Raw genomic sequence first — 19,313 nt, 5'->3', positions numbered from 1 at the left:
AGGTAAAAGGGACATGTTCCATGTCACACCCTGTTAAAGCCCTATGAGACGAATTGTAATTTGTGAATATGGGCTATACAAATACAATTTGATTGATTGATTGATGTTATACTAACACTAAAAAATAAAGTAAAAGGCAGTTTATAGTATGGATTAGACGCCATGAAGGAGAGATAATCCATAGTAACTAAACTATAACCGGGTTTAAACCTTTGTAATAATTATTACCTCTGTTAAGGAGGCTATGTTTTTATTAACAAATGTTTGATATTATTTAGCAGGATTATGCAAACACTACAGTAGGGCTGTTACAGACCACATTTATATCAAATGTTTTTGGAATGGTGCTTTGGACTCGGCACGTACCTGTACCCACTGCATGTGCAGACTTTTTTCTGTGTGCAGAACTCAATTTGGAAACAAACCTGACCCTGAATATCATTGTATATATTATATCATATTTATCCACTCGTATTTTTTTTTTTTTATAACAGACTAAGTAATCGATACCCATAATAATTTTTTTTTTATTTACTTTACTTTATTATTAAGTCAGACATTATTAAGAATGTCTATTTAGAAAACTAGTGTTTAATATAAAAAAGACAACAAGATACCCAATTGTTATTTTTACAGTACCGAAAACCAACTGAACCATGAACTAATACCAACGTAGGATTAAGAAGGGAGGGCAGCAGCAGACCATGTAGTGGCCGCACCGCGCACCACTATTATCAAGCGCGCTCCCGCCTGGCTGTTTAGACCGGTCAGACCGGACCCGCATATCTCCGCACCAGTCAGTGGGTCATAGAGTGTTAGGGTTAGAGTTAGGGTCGCCATCATCAAGGGTTTGAATAACCGGGCGACGATATCCTTGTTTCATGGAGGAATAAAACACGCAGCAGTCATCGGTGTTTACCGGAACCGGAAGTGATTAAAAAAATAAAGCATAGACTTCAGAATAAGGGCACATATTCATAATCGTTTAAATAATCGTGATTTTGATTTTTTTCCATAATCGAGCAGCCCTACGTTACACCCTACTGGATGATCTAAAGTGAGACTTTTTCTTAGAATGTGGTACGGGTCAGGGAAGAACCCATTCTATGTTGGTGTGGTTCCTGATAAGGGGATGGATCTTGGAATTTCTATTTCACTTAAACTCACTTAAGCTTGAGGGATAGGGTAGAATCTTGATGAAGAAAAATCAGGCATGTTTGGTGGATTGATATAAAGAGTGTATAATGACTGAATGTAATTTGGTGCAGATACAAATAAATATGTAGGATTTATTTATTTAAATAGGGTTTCATAAGGAGACTGTTGGGCCTTAGCTGAGGTATAAACTCCCTGAGTGCCCTTCTGGTTTGGACTGTTTGGAAATGTTTTTCATCATGTTTTCACATCAGAGATGTTTAGGAAAGATGTTTGACAAATTCCCTTGGCAAAAGCAGAGACTAAACAGTAAAGGTCAGTTACTTGTTGGCCTAATGATGAACAGCAGTAACACTTAACTGAACTAATTTAGAAAATATCTTCTGCTTCTAAATTGTTATGCTGAGATACACCAAACACACCGGAGGCTCTTATATCAAATTAATATTGAGCCCGTCATCTGATTACGGTAAAAATGTTGCTTTTGTTGCTATCAGGAAGACAGCTCTAGTCTTTCCACAGTGGATGTGGCAGTAATTAAGTACTAAACAACACATCAATAACTTAAGACCAAGCCAGGTGAACAATTAAAACCTGAACCCTACATAAACCACACCATCCTGTTACCATCTGCCAGCGGGCTTACCAACCAATAATTCCTTTAATCTCTTTATTAGTCACCACTACTGAAAAGTATCAAACGGAAAATATCCTAAATTATTCATCCATCTAATCCCATGGACTGGATAAAAGCCAAATCGTCAACAAGGACTAGTCAAAAACTTCACAGGCATATTGATGACAAAGATGGACAACAGACAGAGTTAACTAGAATAGGAGCGTTATAAGAAGGTACACAAACACAGCAGTTCTGTGATTCATTCAAATACATTTTACAAGACATATTTTTCAGCAAATATTTCTTTATAATTTTATCATTGTGGTTATCACTCATGAATTTTCCTCCATTAAAACTGGCATCAAATATTACCATCTAGAACAAATGTTGGCACACGTTAATCTGCCACTTTTACAAAGCATAGCCACATTAATCTCTCATTGAGAATGGAAGTAATCAATGCTCTTATTCCATGATATATTTGAACCATGACTATATGAGCACTTGCTTGCACAGAAGACATCATTTGGAAAGATATTTTCATTTTCTTATTCTGATAAAACAAATTAATGTTGGTGTGTTTTGGGAGTTTTTCTGATGCTATTTATAGATGCTAGCTATTGCTTAGAGCTAGCAGTTACTTTTCAGTGACAAAGTTTTAATAGAATAGGACTTCCATGCTTGTTTTTATAAATAGATGCATCTATTCATCTCATCTTTTGAATCTCCTTTGATTTAAAATTCAAAGTTACAAATATTAATGCAAAGATTAGAGGAATATATTTTAAATATTAATTTAGCTTATTCTACCCAGACCAATTTTTTGATAATGGTACACCCAAATTCAAATATGTCAAAAAAGTAAATGCTCTGCTTAACACTACAAACATTTTGTTTAAAATGAAGCACGCATTTTGAATAATTTATCAACTGTAAGATATATCCAACAACCCACAACTTTTGCACAAGAATAACACCAAAACCAGCTTGACCTACAAAAAGGTACATAGGGGCAGCACACAACATAAAAAAGTTGGATAATACACAATAGTCATACAATAAAATAAAGTTTTAATGTCTCAAAATGGTTTAGGTTTGGCAATGACCATTTTATGCCTCACTGTATTGGAATTTGTTATGCTCCAATGTAGGGCTGCTTTATTAATCAAAATGTAATCGTGATTACGATTATGGGGTCAAAAGATCTCCAAACTACTATAATCAAGTTGAAACGATTATTTGAATTTTTTTTCGAAATGCGCACACGCATTTCAGTCCAAAGCATTCAGCGGCCCAGCTGACTGGCACTCACTCTCAAGCAGCGGTAAAGTGAAGGAGGCAAGTTGTGTGTGTGAAAAAAACAGCGTGAGTGGAAAAGCAGGGAGGGCAGCAGCACACCATGTAGCCGCCAAGCTGCGCCCTGCTATTCTCAAGCGCGCTTCCGCCTGGCTGTTCAGACCGGTCTGACCGGACCCACATTTCTCCACGCCGGTCAGTCGGTCATAGTCTTAGGGTTGCCATCATTAAGGGTTTGAATAACCGGGCACCGATATCCTGGTTTCACGGAGGAATAAGACACGCAGCCGTCATCGGTGTTTACCGGAACCGGAAGTGATTTAAAAAATAAAGCATAGACTTCAGAATAAGGGCACATATTATTAATCGTTTAAATAATCACGGTTTTGATATTGTTCAAAATAATCGTGATTATGATTTTTTCCATAATCTAGCAGCCCTACTCCAAGGTGAAAATATAAAATGTAACCGACAAATATATGCTGCATGAAATCCTATAGGCCATTCAGATGTTTGGCATGGCATAACATTGAGACAGAAAATGAAGAACTTTTTTGAGTAAGAATAAATGAAAAAAATCTGCCAACCAGCTTTTTGATGTTGGAAGTGCCCTGCCCCTTCAGTGTTACACAGTAATACATAGACACAATGTGTAGTCATGCAGGATGAGTACTCACTCCACCACATCGTCCTGATCAGCAAACTCTTCATCATTGAAGCCGAACTGCTCAATAAAATTGGACGTCATTTGTTGCATCTGATAATCAGAAAAGGCCTGGCAAAACCCAAGACCAACGATAATGATATAGTCTTGGCTCTACACAAAGCTGGTCATTACTTGCAATACAAATACATAGCAAATATAAATAAATATGTATATATTAAATACAACATATAGGCTATACAGGTTAAGTGCAGATGTTTACAGGGACTAAAACGTTTCTAAATAGCATCAGTACTTAAGTAAATTATTTCAAAACAGGGTATGGATGTATCTGTAGCTTGTAATTGTGCATTACTCATAGTCACAAATTACCCAGGGGAAAAACGTATCCATTGTACACTAAGAACTATTGAAATCTTGAATCTATCCAAAAGATAATTTCTTCATGCTACTGCTCTTAGGGGCTGCCAGCGATCTGTGTGGCTATGGGCCTGCTTTGTGTGTACATATGCATTTGTGCATGTGTGTTTTGGTCTTACTTGTTGTAGAGAGGAGTCCTGGTGAAAGCCACTGTCTTTAAAGTCCACCTCGTCATCACTGGAAGAATGTATGTGGTGTGTGTTTACCTAAAGAAAAGTTAATTTAGGAAAAAAGATTGGAGCCTTTAAAAAAGGGCCTTAAAGAAAACAGTATCCTCTTCTTAATTGTGAATTTCAAAGCAGTCTATTGAAGTGATTGTACACAAACACAATACAGCCTGCCTGCATTCATTCATTCATTCACACAGCCCATTCAGATTTTGCTCATTGTCTTTTCTAGGTCTCGCCGACACACACATGCATATATATATATAGCCAATTGACGATTGTTGGCTAGAAAAAAAAATGTGAGCAAATTACCCAACCATAATTCAACATGCTTAACTAGGGTCAAGTCAACACAATCATAAAAACTGTCTTAAATACCTGCACTGCACACCCAACGTGTATGGCTAATCTAAAGCTTGACATCAGCCTTGATGATGCCCTAGTTACTCACCAGGTCGACAGTGTTTCTCTTGTTTGTGTCAGCCAGCTGCCCAGAAATAAAGGCCTCCCATTTCGCTCTGTCCTCTACTGGGAGCTCTGTGTTAGACACACACAGAGGTCATTCTCCATGTAACATACCACTAGTTATATTGTTACATAGGCTAACAATTGAGTTAAGGGATGCCAAGAGAGGATGTTCACTCAGTTACTCCCAAAATAAATTGAAATGTTATATTAGATAAAGTCAATTTTTCACAACAGATGAAGATAACAGGTATGAGCCAGTCATTACCTGAGATGAGCTGTTGTATCTGCAGTCCATTAGGGCCTTTGTCACAGTTATGAACTATAGAATTGGCTATTCTAGTCAGGTGACCCATGTAGCCTTGTCGCCGACCACCTTCCGTCCTAAAATACATCAGTACAATTTTAGCATCACTCTGTTAACTTCTCTACAACCAGTAGTGTTCTTTTGACATTTTGTTACACTTCTAACATTTACATCTTGATAGTAAAGGAGCACATAACTTTTGGTTTTGTGGTCTGTTCTTTTACAGACAACCACAACTAAATTAAACACAGCAAAAGTCTGACATAACTTTTGCAATAACTTATATTGTCTTTGCAGCAGAGCAGAATACTTACTGTTCTTTCTCATTGGAGCCCCAGGCATCTAGGATTCTCTGAATAAACTGGCACTTTTGAAACAGCTGGTGAAGAAAAATATAAGCAAGTTAATCCAGCTAATTTAGTGTAAACATCAATAAGCCTTCACTAGTTGTGAATAGTGAAGGTGGGGTCCATGGACCTTTCAATACAATATTCAATCAAAACTTTGAAATAAACCAATAATAACATGAACCAGATGCCTAGAAAAACGTGCTGCAGTAATTTCTTATTTAAGAATCGCTGACTTTGCCAATGTGTTTTATCTTTACGTTACATTATGTACAACTCACTTCTTCATTGGCTTGTTTGACATGGAATACCCACATAACCAATATTGTTGTTTAGTCTGAAAGTTCAGCATAAAAAAAAAAAAACCCTAAACTTTAATTTACCTACACAAAGATTTGCTTAAATCCCACAAGATAAAATATTATGATGGTGGTCTCTACTATTTTCTTACATGTTTGATGAGGATGCTCTCCCTTGCATGTTCCTGCTCTGTATCTGGCTGGATGTCACTTGGGGCGGGGGGCATAGCGAGAATCATAGCTGTACAGATTTCAACCTGAATGTGGAGGAAGTTGTTCCAGATGTATTTGAAATACATGTCCTGGGGAGCAAAACAAAGAATTATGAAGACAGACATATTAGTACGTGGTATGGATAGTATAATGCTGAGAGTGGTTTTAACACTATACAGAAGACAAATCGAAAGAATCCTGCAGGGACAAACTAACATTGTGTCGAACCACAGAGATAATCTTGATAATATCCTGTTGTGTGATGTACCATTATTTTAAATCTTATAGTGCGATAAGAAAACATTGTTAGGAAAAGTACATAAAGTACATAAATACAATTAATTATTATTACAATATTTTAGACCGTTATACTGGAATAAGGTTGTGAAATAAATCTGAACAGCGTTAGGGTGACAAATAAAATAAAATATCCATATAGTAAGTTTTCTGGCAGTTGGTAAAAGGAGAACTCAGGAAGAAGCTGATGTTTTATGCAAAAGGTTTTTATGTAGACTTGATGCATCAAGGAGACCAGAAGGTGAAACACTATACAAACGCTAACAGAGTAATATGAGGAATTGTCACCCCCAAGTCTGAAGATTTCTACCACAGTATCCCCATATATCTTTCTCGAATCAGAAAGTATTTATTGCCAAGTAGGTTTAAACCTACCTTGAATTTTCATTGGTATATAGGTGCATACAATGAACATAAAACTTTAAAACACAATAAGTACTTCACATAAGAAAAAAAATTAAGGTAAAAATAAAATAAAAAATATATAACTATACTATATATAAATTATGACAAAAATGTATACAAGATATAAAATGTTAAATAAAAAGTAAAATGCAAAACAGGAGAAAAATGTGGATGTGCAATATGCAATGTGCAATGTGTTAATGTAACACAGACTTGAGGCGTGGGGGCGGGATAAGAGTTCAAGTCAGGTGGGGGTCCCGGGCCTTGTTGATAAGTCCAACAAGCCACAAGAAGCTGGTCTTGCGGCGGGAGGTTTTGGTCCTGATCGACCGCAGCCTTCTGCCGGAGAGAAGCACCTCGAAGAGTCTCACGCCTCAGGGTCCTAGAAGCAAACAGGTCTTGTAGAGATGGCTGATTGCAGCCAATCACCTTCTCAGCAGAACGGATGATTCGCTGCAGCCTACCTTTTTCCTTTGCAGTGGCAGCAGAGTACCAGATGGTGATGAGGAGGTGAGGATGGACTCGATGATGCAGGTGTCGAAGTGCACCATCACTGTCTTTGGCAGGTTGAACTTCAGCTGTCGCAGGAAGTACATCCTCTGTTGACCTCTTTTGGTGAGAGAGCTGATGTTCAGCTCCCACTTGAGGTCCTGAGAGATGATGGTGCCCAGGAATCAGAAGGACTCCGCAGTGACGACTGGGGAGTCTCTCAGGGTGATGGGGGTGGGTGGGGCTGGGTTCCTTCAGAGCATTGAGCTCCAGGTTGTTCTGATCACACCAGGTCACCAGATGGTCAATCTCCCACCTGTAGGCGGGTTCATCCCCACCAGAGATGAGCCCAATGAGGGTGGTGTCATCCGCGAACTTAAGGAGTTTGACGAATCGGTGACTGGAGGTGCAGCTGTTTGTAAACAGGGAGATAAGTAGAGGGGAGAACCGGTGCTTATGGTCCTGGAATCGGAGACATGCTTCCCCAGCCTTACGTGTTGCCTCCTGTCAGACAGGAAGTCTGTTATCAAGCAGCAGATGGAGTCTGGCACACTCAGCTGGGAGAGCTTGTCCTTTAGCAGATTTGGAATGATGGGGTTAAAGGCAGAGTTGAAGTCCACAAACAGGATCCTGGCGTAGGTTCTTGAGGAGTCCAGGTGCTGATGAAGTGAAGGGCCATGTTTACTGCATCGTCACAAGACCTGTTGGCTCTGTAGGCAAACTGCAGGGGGTCCAGGAGAGGGTCAGTGATGGCTTTGATGTGGAACAGCACGAGGCGCTCAAATGCCTTCATCACCACAGAGTGTAAGGAGCGACGGGTCTGTAATCATTGAGTCCAGTGATCTTTGTTTTTTGGGGGACAGGATGGAGAGAGAAACTGTGGTAGGGGAGGAGGGAGGGGGCTCTGAGGTGGGAAGTTGTGGAAAGGCGCAGGCCTTTGCTGTGGTGGCGGAGGTGCAGGCTGGAGGATGGTGTCAGGACTGTCCCATTGTCTTTCGAAGCGACAATAAAACTCATTCAAGTCGTTGGCCAGGCGTTAGTCGGTAGTGGAGTGGGGAGCTCTAGGCTTACAATTTGTAATCAGCCTAAAGGCCGATATATGCAACTCCGTTTTAACAGACAAGGACAGATAGGACTGCCCTCTTTGCCGTGGAACCCTCTCTCCGGGCTCCTCGGAGAGCTCTTCATGCACCACTGATTTTTTTTAACTACACGTCGGCATGTCGGAGAGCCTAGGGATAGCCCTTGGCTGTGATAGGTCCGCTAATGACAACATTTGGGAGGGACATCATTTCTGGACCTCAAACTTCCTGTTTCATTCCCTATAGCACAATAAACCAAAACACAACTACTATTCTATGATTAATGTTACAAGTGTGTTAAGCCAGCAGAGTTGTCTGGCTGACGGCGGCTGGTTACAGCCCTGACGGCATGTGTGTACGGTCAAATACGGTTATAACGAACTTTCATAACGGCGCTAGCGTCCTAGCCACCATGCCACCTGCAGTGGTAACAGCGCAACAACCCGCTGTCACGACTTTAATTCCACGGCTATCATGACACTGTTTCTCAAACTCTGTCAGGTTAGAAGCAAACACTTGGTAGTAGTTAGTATCGGGAGTCCCTGCTGACTGTGTGTGGAAGCTGGGGGGAGAGCTAGCTTCTTCCGTGTAGCTTCAAGCAGTGGAATTAGCAACCCAGTTCGAAATCAAGACCGGGGAACTGCTGCGCTAAGAAACGATAACATAAGCATTTTCACCCTCGTTTGAAGCTTGTCTTCCGGTCCGCCAGCTATTGTTCTGGAGCCGAATTGTTTTCAGCACCGGTGAACTATAAATTAAAAAGTGTCCGTCCGATCCGTCCGTAAAGGATTTGGAGTAGCATACATAGGCCTTAAGCCCTCTCCAGACAGAGGCAGAGTAATTGGCTGCGAAATGGTGTTGGAGTTTCTCAGAGTACAGACGTTCAGCTTCTCTCACCTCCTTGCTAAACCTATGAACCTGATTCTGACTCCATTCCTGAATGCCTCTTCCTTCTCCAACCTTAACTTTTTGAGTTTGGCTGTGAACCAGGGTTTGTCATTATTGACAAACCCTGGTTTGTCAATAATGACAAACCAGGGTTGGTCATTATTGACCCCTGGTGGGTAATGGAACACAGCTGTCCTCACAGAAGCTGATATAAGAGGTCACAGCCTCTGTGTACTCATCCAGACTGTTTGTAGCAGTCCTGAACACCTCCCAATCTGTACAGTCAAAGCATGCCTGAAGATCTTCCACAGCTTCACTGCTTTGAAGTCCTCACAACAGGTTTACAGAGTTTTTATTTCTGCCTGTATGCAGGAATCAAATGGACCATGACATGGTCCTAGTGTCCCAGTGCAGCCCGGGGTACAGCGTGATAAGCACTACTTACTGTGGTGTAACAGTGATCCAGAATGTTCTCCTCTCTCGTCGGGCATTTAATAAATTGTTTGTAATTGGGTGAGATTTCTTGAGAATAACTAAGGAGTCCGTTCCACAAACAGTATCTGGTCGGCGAGCATGTGTTAAGCCTCTTGCACGTAAGCCTGCGGTGGGATGTAAACACCGACCAGAATGAATGAAACAAACTCACAGGGGGAGAAAAAAGGGTTGGCAGTTGATAAAAAATATCCCAGATCAGGAGAACAGTGTTGTTGAATCACTGTCACGTCGTTGCACCAGCCACAGTTAGTGTAGAAGCAGATTCCTCCACCTTTCATCTTGCCGGAGAGTTCCGTGTGGCAGTCTGCTCTGAAAAGTTGGAAGCTAGCCAGCTGCAGCACTGAGTCCGGTCTCGATCCACACAGCCACGTCTCCGTGAAGCACAGAACGGAAGATGAGTAGAAGTCTCTGTTTTTACCAACTAGTAGCTGGAGTTCGTCCAGCTTGTTGCACAGTGAGCGCACGTTGGAGAGGACTATTTCTGGAAGCGGTGTTAGGATTTCAAATTTTAGCTAGTCTGTGTCTGACTGAACTCTATGCAATAAAGTTCAGAGATCGGGGCATGAACAGTTACGGCCGGATAAATGGCCTTCACACAAATGATTTATAAACAACCTTTTCCTTCCTAGTGTTTAATCTTGAAGTTACCTAGAAATGTGTCTGCGTCACATTGTTGTTTAGTCTCACACCTCTTTTGATAAAAGGTCTGTTAAAAGACGCTACCTGTTTTGGAGACTGAATTTGTGACATTCAATATACTGTACTTCTACTTTTACATGATAACATAGATCCCTTGGATGAATTTGACTTCACACAGAGTTCAAGCAGCTGTCCCAGGTTCTGGGGGAAAGACAGAGTGACATTTTTAAGTTTCATTGTTTTGGTTTCGAGGAACCCAATGTTTACAAAAAGAAGCCGATAAAGCAGGAAAACAATATTCGTTACTCCAACAACACCAATGGCCCACAGGGCATCAGCTGTGTCAAGGCTGTCATGAAGAGAACATTTTGCTTAGCAACTATCAGAGGAGTGAGACTTTGCTCCTGGTCACTTCCTGGATTCCAGTACCAAGCGGCGTGGACTTCGCCTGTGCACCATCAAGGAAGACACCCTTCCATCATTTTAACATTATATCTAATGTTATAATTATTCCAAACGCCTTCTGTTCGACGCTATTATTGACTTCCCCGTACTAACTGATTTAGCAGAGGCTGTGTAGGATTGCCCATAGCTATGTTGTTAAACTTTCATTGCATCTTAATAAATACTTGAATTGGACCAGTCCGGCTCCAACACACCGAGGCAGCCATCTGCGGCGCCATCATCATGTGGAGTTTTTCACCCATTGGAACAGCACATCCATGAAGGGGTAGAATCGCTGCCACTCTGTTGCATGGAGGTGTTTGCATCCTATTGGATAGTTAAGCCCAAAGTATCCATTCCTAGATCACATTGTGTCCTTAAGTCTTGTCACTGGTGAAATACGCAAAGAATCAAAGTTGTTGAGAGTTGAATTGGTTTTCTCTGTCTGGCGCATCTGTGTTAGATATGAAAGTCCCTCAACGTAGACACTACAAAGTGCTGGTGGTAGGTCCTTTATCTACTACCTGACCTTGGGTACTGCTTAGAGAGAGAAGGGAGTATCTGTGGAATTGGACAGGCACTATTCTATAGAGTGAGGAATATAATGTGTGAGGATGATCAAAATTACTCCACAGTACTTACTAGTATGACTCCCAGTGTGTTGAGGTTAATGAGTTCTGTGTTGATGCTGTGTGTGTTGCTCTGCAGCAGACTGGCCACCAGTCTGACAACATGGAGTCTGGTGTTGCCCACTGGAGGATCCAGCACCCCCCACGTTGTTTTCATCACATTCTTCTGTTAGAGGAGAACACACACAGCTCAGTATATAAACTACGGACAGGAATATATACACATAATAATTACTAAATAAAAAACGTTTAATATCGGGTTGAAGCCATTTACTAATGGATAATTTGTCGTCTTTGGATAATTTCTAGTAAAGATTTACAACTTTCATTACTATAAATTCAATTTCAGGAACTGCACTGTTAACCAATTTTGGATAAACGTACTACAAGACTAGAAAAAGCTGACAATGGATAGAACACAAATTATTGAATACTCACATGAAGAATGTAACCTTAGTACAGCGGTCTACAACATTTTGCTATTGTAAAACTGCATACACCTCATATGTTTAAGCAGCTTACCTTTGGGGGTTCCAGTAGCAGCTGGTGAAAGTCTTTGAGACGGGGTCTCACAGCCTCCAGGATGCTGTGGTTGACTGAAAATGAAGGATGGGACATCCCTGGGGGGCAATCCATATGACCCTCAAACCTGCAACATTAAACACACACAAGTAGTATGAACATTTGTAGTAATTGTTGGGGTGCAGGTGGTTAGACTCATTAAACAATTATTTATTAGCATTATGAAGTCAGCATTTACTTATAACTATTGTTCAGCTAATTTGTTGTTTTGCATTTTGTTTGAATTAACTGTGACAAAGAATTGCCATTAAACCATCAGTAGTCCCAATTGTGTTTACTTCCAAATAAATTTTTTAATATTTGATCTGCATTAATTGTTGGGCTTGTTATAACTTGTTGGTAGTTTTTCCTTACTCTTGCTGAGTAAAAACAGAGAATGTTGCACATTGTGAAGCCCTATTAGGCAAATTGTGATTTGTGAATATAGGCTATAAAAATCCAATTTGATTTATGAATCATCACCGATGTGATACTAAATGTGTTAAGCTATCAAATCTGACTTCAATAACTAGTCTTTTAACAAAAAGCCCATTTATTTGTCTCTCAATCTAAGGCATTTTTATATCACACTAGGTGTTTTGTTCTCATTTGACATTAGTCTTCAACCAGAATTACCACACTGCTGCTATATGCCACCGCCAACCAGTCTAGTATACGTGCACATTTTTATATTTCGCCGATTCATATAAGGTCAGTGTAACATTTACCTTTGACCACTCAAATCTAAATCACTTCATTTTTGACTCCAAGTGACAGCTGATCAAAAGTTTGGGAAATTCCATTAAGATGTTGGCCAATAACATATTTTTTATGGCCACCGTGACCTTGACCCCCAGAATTTAACATGTGTGCCAAATAGGAAATAATTCCCTCGATATGTTCCTGAGACATTTGGGCAATCCTGATGTATTGACTTTTTACCACCAAAATGTAATCAGTCATCTTTGAGACAAAGTGAGTGTTTGAACCAATTTTGAAGACATTCCATGAGTTGATTTTAAGATATCACGTTCAAGATGCATAACAATCTCTAAACCAACTATAAATGGAATGTCAAAATAAAATATCAAGAGTGGCAGAGTCCACAAGACGTACGCTGGTCTCCTGGTTTCAAACAGTGTAAGAAGGATCTGGATAACACTGACGATTGCAGATTCATTCTTCTCCTTGTCAAAGATATTAGACAACAACTGCTCCACCGTCTCCTGTCTGAGGAGAACAACCAAGATGAAGGGAAAGACTGAGTCACTTGACAGTAGAGCAGAATGTGTTTCAAGAGCATACAGGGGTCAACATACAGCAAAAACAAAACACCTTAGAGGGTTCAAAAGGTCAGGTCATGGGTCAAAAACACCATAGAAATTAACCGTTTTTAGATTAGAGTTCTTTTTGTTAAATGGCACATACTTTTCAAGTGTGGCCAGAAGTGGGTCAGGCTCTGAGCAACCCTGAACCTGGAACATCTGATCTCTGCTCAGTCTGATGATCTCACACAGTGACTGGGAGGCATTGGAGTGTCTCTGGGCAAAGATGAACAAAACAGAGAAGGCAAACAATAAACTAGGAATCTAAGGTCTAAAATCTGAATCATTATTCGATGCTTTATTTGAAGTCCTTATATTTATAAACAGATGTAAGACAAGCATGATGGTTAATCTTGGTTAATAATTGGTAATATCCTGGGGGCCAATTGACAAAACTTACATCCTCATCTTGAGAAGGCTGCACCATGTCCACCAACCTCTGGATCACCTTCTCCTCATTTAGCCACTATAAAACAACAACAAGCAGAGATGGTCCAGACAGCAAAAAATAATCAGAGGGAACACAAGAAAAATAAGTTCTTCCCTTCCAAGGGAAGATACATTTCCACCAATTCATATAATCACCTTCAGCGTAGCACTTGGGAAAATCGCATATACGGCATGACATTTCATTTCAACAATGAATACAAAGTAGGTAAATGTTTCAATTTATTTAAGGGTATACAGAAACTCAATGTGGTTAGAAACACTGGTTATCTGTGTCACATGGTTGCTGTGTAAAATAGTCAGCAGATTATTAAGCGAAAAATGTTCGTTAGTGGCAGCCCTACACTAAACGCCTAGATCCAACCATTGTAGATACTATATTAACGCACACACTGATGATAAATAACTTTGCTAATACCAGATCACAACAAGCAACATTTATTTTGTTAATATGTTCTTGATGGATGTGATGGTCTAATTTATTACTTGGTAAATGAAACCATTGTAGAAATAATTTTAGCACTAATGAGAAAGTATTGTCCTGCTACCCACGTTGAGAACATCCTGTCGGAGCTGTTGTGGTTCAATGCAGGTGAGCATTCTAAGTAGCAGGTCCATGATGGCTGATGTCCCGATGTGTTTGATCATCAGGTCAACAAAATCTTCCTGCTTTCGTAGAAAATCGACGATCTATAAAACACAAACCAACCATACACACCTTACAATCATTACATAGGATAAACACAAATAGCTTTTTTAAACAAGTCGAATATATTCTGCTTGAGTGAAAAGTACTTCAAGAAAACATTCAGAGCATGGACCCTGTTGATTATTAATCAAACATAATGACAACTTGCTTCACATTGTAACCCACAACACCCCCTTTGGACCAACTTACCTGTTCAGGCTTACGTCCAATAAGAATGGAGAGGACCTTGGAGAAGAAGCTTGCGAGGAGCGGGTTAAGAGGTGGGTCATTTTGAAGGAAGCCGTAAAGTTTCATCAGCAGTTTTTCATCTTCTCCAAGTCTGTCATTTATCTGGCCAACATCTGACGTAAGCAGCTCACATGATATGTTAGGATACCTGGGGGGGAAAAAAGCTGCTCATTAGTTGTTTTTCCAATACCATGCTTATAATTATAATAAATGCTGGATAATACCAAGATTATTATTATGGAGAAAGTAATGATTGGTTGCGACTCCTAATGTCACATTTTGAATCAAGAGAAGTTTGATGGAGAATGCACTGTTCTTCAAACTTTAATCTGAAATGTATTATTCTTATTCAAAAGTTACTATTTTTAGGGTGGGGAAAAGAACTGTTTTTCTACACACTATTGCCAGAGCAACCCGTGTCTGGAACTTGAACTGTAATTTAATTTACTTGTAAATGTACATACATTATCTATTGGCAAATTACTTAAATGATATTAAAATATGCAAGAATGTTACAATAACTGTTTGTCAGCCTAATTTACTGAGCCTTTTGATTGTTCTTATTATTGCTTTCTTTTTCCTGACAACCAAGACTCTGAAATCAGACTGACACATAAATACCATGATGCCGATAGTCATTTGCCGAGCTAAATTTGATTTGAGATTTGATATTGAAAATAAAAATTTGTGATAACGTGGAAAGCTATATTGAGGTACTACTACAAAGCATCTGTTACTGTTTTAATATCTATGCATATAACACAAAATATCAGCAGAACATCTCCAAACATAAATATAGCTGCTGGGGAACAGGTGTACTGTTCAGTTTCTGAAAAATTGCTGTAATGGAGGCACAACTGCACCAGAGCAGCATTGGAAGCAGGAATCACAACCTAAATTGTATTCTCTGCCCATCACCCATGCAACAATCAATTAGCCACATCGTTTTAAAGCCGCAGTCTCAAAGCGTATGAAAAAAAATGGCTTATATGCCGGAATTTACGGTAAGTCATATGACAAAACACAAGGACTCATATTATTGTTTACTTGGTTTTCAAAAACAATATACAGGGTTCATACACATTTTGACCAATGGATCTCCGTGACTTTTCAATAACTTTAAACCAAATTTCCATGACCGAACATTTTTTGAAATCTCAGTGTACACGGGAAAAAGTGACAAAATGTAGCATTCAAACTAACAATGAGAATAACAAGTCATACAGTATACCTAAAATGACACAAATCCAAGTATGCCTGCTTATGTTTTGATCGTATTTCTTTAAAAGCATATGAATTATTTAAAACTCAACGTAAAGAGATTATTTTAAAATTCCATGACTTTTCCAGGTTTTCCATGACCATACGAACCCTGACTATATCAGTGAAATTTGCTTTATTTCTATGGCTTTTTAGATATTTTATTTCCTTATCTACTTCTTCGAGTGGGGCAAAAACAAGCAGGCATGTGCAACAGACGCTTTCTTCCTTTTTGGCTCCAAATTAATTCGTTCAACCCCTTGTTAAAAAAAGTGCTTAAATGTCGTAAGATATATATTCTTCTCATCTAATATAACCATCTATTGAAATTGTCATTTTTAAGAAAATTGTTTTATGCACTGCAGGGATTCACAAAAAAATCTATAAAACAAGTGTTTGTGTTAATGCGGTCAATACTTGGTTTTACCCCGTTTGTGACCCTGTATTAGGGGTGTCACGATACCAAAAATGCAGAAGTTGGTGCCAATACCAGTAAAATAACACGATTCTCAATGCCAATTTCGATACCGGGGTAACAAAGGATTTTCTAAGATTCCATGTACATGAACTTGAAAAATGAACTTCTTTATTAAAATATTTAAAAAAATAGAAAAATGTCATAAGACATACAAAACATGTGCAATAATCAGTTTTCATATGTTGAACGTGAGTGAAAGTCACGTTCATTTCTTAAATCATCATCGTATCAGGCCATCATGAAATACCAGGAGCGGGGGAATGTGTGTGTGTGTGTGTGTGTGTGTGTTTGTGCGCGCACGCTCCCAGATAGCTGACACACACACAGGCCCCGGGGCACCGCCTCCGCCCCTCTCACATGCGCAGAGGCTCACACAGTGAGATCAGAGCTCGTTCAATGGAAACAGTGAAAACACTGAGTTTCTCTGGGCTCAGCTGTTCAGAGATCAGCGCCGCAGCTCCAGAAGAGGTGCAGCACCGATGCTAACAGCTGGCATCGGCGTTCACGGTGCTTAAAAAAAATGGGCATCGTCAGTGTTTTTTATATTTTAACATTGAAAGGTATCGTAAGTATCGGTTCTCATGACATCTCTAGCCTGTATAACCATTCACTGCTAAAATAACCATTATGGTAGAGATAACGGCACCTTTGCAGAACAGATTGAGAACTGAGACAGAAAGGTGTCTACAGATGCATCAAATTTCTTGAAAGCAACAAAAAAAAAAAAATGATTCACTTCCCTTTATACAATTTTCTCTTACTTGTATTTAACCTTCTCTTCAACTTCAGTGTTGGGTTCCTGTGTGATGTAGGTGACCAGGTCCTCCATGCACTGTGGTCTCAGCAGGAAGTCCACCAATTTGTGGTTCTGGGCCTTGCACTCCTGCAGGACGTCATCCTCATCCATCACCTCTGTAAGCGTCACATCCTCCTTCTCTAGCAATGTGTCAATGTGGGATGTGGTGTGGAGGTCAAACTTCCAAAACATCTTGGCTCTAAAAAGATTACATTGGCAGAAAAATTTAGTGCAATTATTGCCGACAAATTGTGTCACTACCAGAAATACAAACATAGGGTCCTTAATCTACTCATCTGACACTGACCCTGTGACCAGAATATGACACATGATTGTAAATTCTTTACAGAGGGAATGTTATTTAACAGCTATTTTTTCTCACTACCTGTGTGAATGTTGGAGTCCAGATGGAGGAGCTCAGGTTAAAGTAGGTGTGTTTTAGTCTTTCGAAGTTGTGGCCCATTACAGGCTAGCCGGATTGGACAGGCAGGCAGACAGCGGTGAGAGACAGACTGACAAACCGCACACATACAGCAGTTCAACAGCACACACCTGTGAGCCAGAAAACACGGATGGAGACATATTGTTAGAGGAATGCTCTGGTTTTCATGTGAATATTACAGCAATTTTGGTTACTGATATAATTTATAGAAAATTACCAGTCATTCACATACCAATGTAAACTGAGAGCTTTACAAAAAACATTGACTGCATAGCAGTTGTTATATATACATATATGCATGTATATATAATATTAACTCCCACTAATTGTTGCACTTGCACCAGCATCTTGGACCTAAACAAATACTTATGCCCTTTCTGAATTCATCCCCTAACTCTACCCCTTCATTTTACGCGTGGCCTTGAAGGGGGTGGTGTTGTCCCATATCTCTATGTGATGCAGGGGTAGTGGCCATCAAGCCCCTCAAAACAATCTAGTGGATTCAGGACCTCCCTAAAAACTTTGGGAAATACGGAAATTCCTTATGCCTTACAAATGGACAAAGCGAATCAGTATGGCAACAGGTGAAGGTAAAATGTTTATAAATGCAAGTATGAGAGGCCTAAATAAAACTCAGCTGTAGTCAGTTTTCTGCAAACCACTGTCAGTACTTCAAAATATATCGTGAGAGAGGACGAGTCACTAACACCGATGTTAAGAGTCTTTCTGGAGTTCAAACTAATCCAACAGTGAATGAGATATCTTGGCGTTAAGTGCCTTGTCACTGCCGGGGATGGTACTCTCATTTATCTAGGGCTGCAACTAAACGTCTTTTAATAAACCCTGCTGCATATTAGGGTACTGTTGACACAAAAGCAAAGAAAAATCTAGTTTTTGTCCATTTACAACCAAGGACAGGCAAAGTGCTAATAAAAAGAAATTAAATCAAGTATCCATTTTTCCTGTTAATACAAAGGACAGGTAAAGTAGCAGCAATAAAAACATCACAAACAAAACTACAGTCTTCTTCGGACTAAATTTTATTTTGTGATTAAAAAAAGATGTTTGTCAGGCAATAGGTAAACATTACGAACTATTGACTTCCTGGTACGCAATGATGTTGCAACGGATCTCGCCATTGGTCCATGTTTTGTCGCTTTTGTGAATGCGCGATTTTCAGTGGCAAAATAATTGGACTATGGGCAGAAAGTTACGGACATTGGACTGGAAGGTCGCTGGTTCGATTCCTCGCGTTGACAATACAACATACCTGCCAGGAAAACACCCGGATCTGTTCCAAAGTCAAAAGAACACTCTCCCTACCCCCTGTCTAAGTGCCCCTGAACAAGGCACCTTACTCCCCCAACATCTGCTCCCCGGACACTGTGCATGGCTGCCCACTGCTCCATTTGTCCTCTAATGTTCACCACATGGGACAAAAGCAGAAGACAAATTTCCCTACTCTGCATGTCGTGTGATAGTGCATGTGTTTGGGATCAATAAAATGTATCTGTATCTTAATAGGAAGGAAGCGAGATGACTCACTCCTCAGCTACTTCCATCAGCCCCTCCGGTAAAACGTTTAGTTCAGCTGCACGGCACGAAAAACACGCGCTATGACGTAACCAACGAATCGTCGATGAGAAAATTCGTCATCATTTTGTCGACATTGATTAATCGTTGCACCCCTACATATATAAATGAATTAAGGATACACATTTTATTTTAGATCATAGGTTGTTAGACT

The 19,313-nt window shown here is 39.9% G+C and overlaps 1 protein-coding gene across 7 annotated transcripts in view; it reads right to left on the bottom strand.

The window, feature by feature from the left end:
• ppp6r3 (protein phosphatase 6, regulatory subunit 3) overlaps positions 1-19,313 on the bottom strand; it is a 30,519-nt gene that overhangs the window by 8,710 nt on the left and 2,496 nt on the right. For 4 of the 7 annotated variants that reach the window (XM_062390517.1, XM_062390519.1, XM_062390520.1 and 1 more), the window contains exons 2-16: positions 17,510-17,676; positions 17,090-17,323; positions 14,552-14,738; positions 14,206-14,343; positions 13,607-13,672; positions 13,310-13,422; positions 12,998-13,111; positions 11,843-11,969; positions 11,334-11,486; positions 5,892-6,041; positions 5,408-5,472; positions 5,055-5,170; positions 4,773-4,858; positions 4,274-4,360; positions 3,748-3,845 (exon numbers count right to left, since the gene is read on the bottom strand). In XM_062390517.1, the coding sequence (XP_062246501.1) occupies positions 3,748-3,845; positions 4,274-4,360; positions 4,773-4,858; positions 5,055-5,170; positions 5,408-5,472; positions 5,892-6,041; positions 11,334-11,486; positions 11,843-11,969; positions 12,998-13,111; positions 13,310-13,422; positions 13,607-13,672; positions 14,206-14,343; positions 14,552-14,738; positions 17,090-17,316 (1,727 nt within the window). In that variant the 5' untranslated portion in view covers positions 17,317-17,323; positions 17,510-17,676. The remainder of the gene's footprint in view (positions 1-3,747; positions 3,846-4,273; positions 4,361-4,772; positions 4,859-5,054; positions 5,171-5,407; positions 5,473-5,891; positions 6,042-11,333; positions 11,487-11,842; positions 11,970-12,997; positions 13,112-13,309; positions 13,423-13,606; positions 13,673-14,205; positions 14,344-14,551; positions 14,739-17,089; positions 17,324-17,509; positions 17,677-19,313) is intronic. The other 3 variants (XM_062390522.1, XM_062390523.1, XM_062390518.1) reach the window with 2 other exon arrangements.

Source organism: Platichthys flesus, chromosome 6, assembly GCF_949316205.1.
Source record: "Platichthys flesus chromosome 6, fPlaFle2.1, whole genome shotgun sequence".
NCBI lineage: Eukaryota > Metazoa > Chordata > Actinopteri > Pleuronectiformes > Pleuronectidae > Platichthys > Platichthys flesus.
This window is presented reverse-complemented; position numbering and strand designations above follow the sequence as displayed.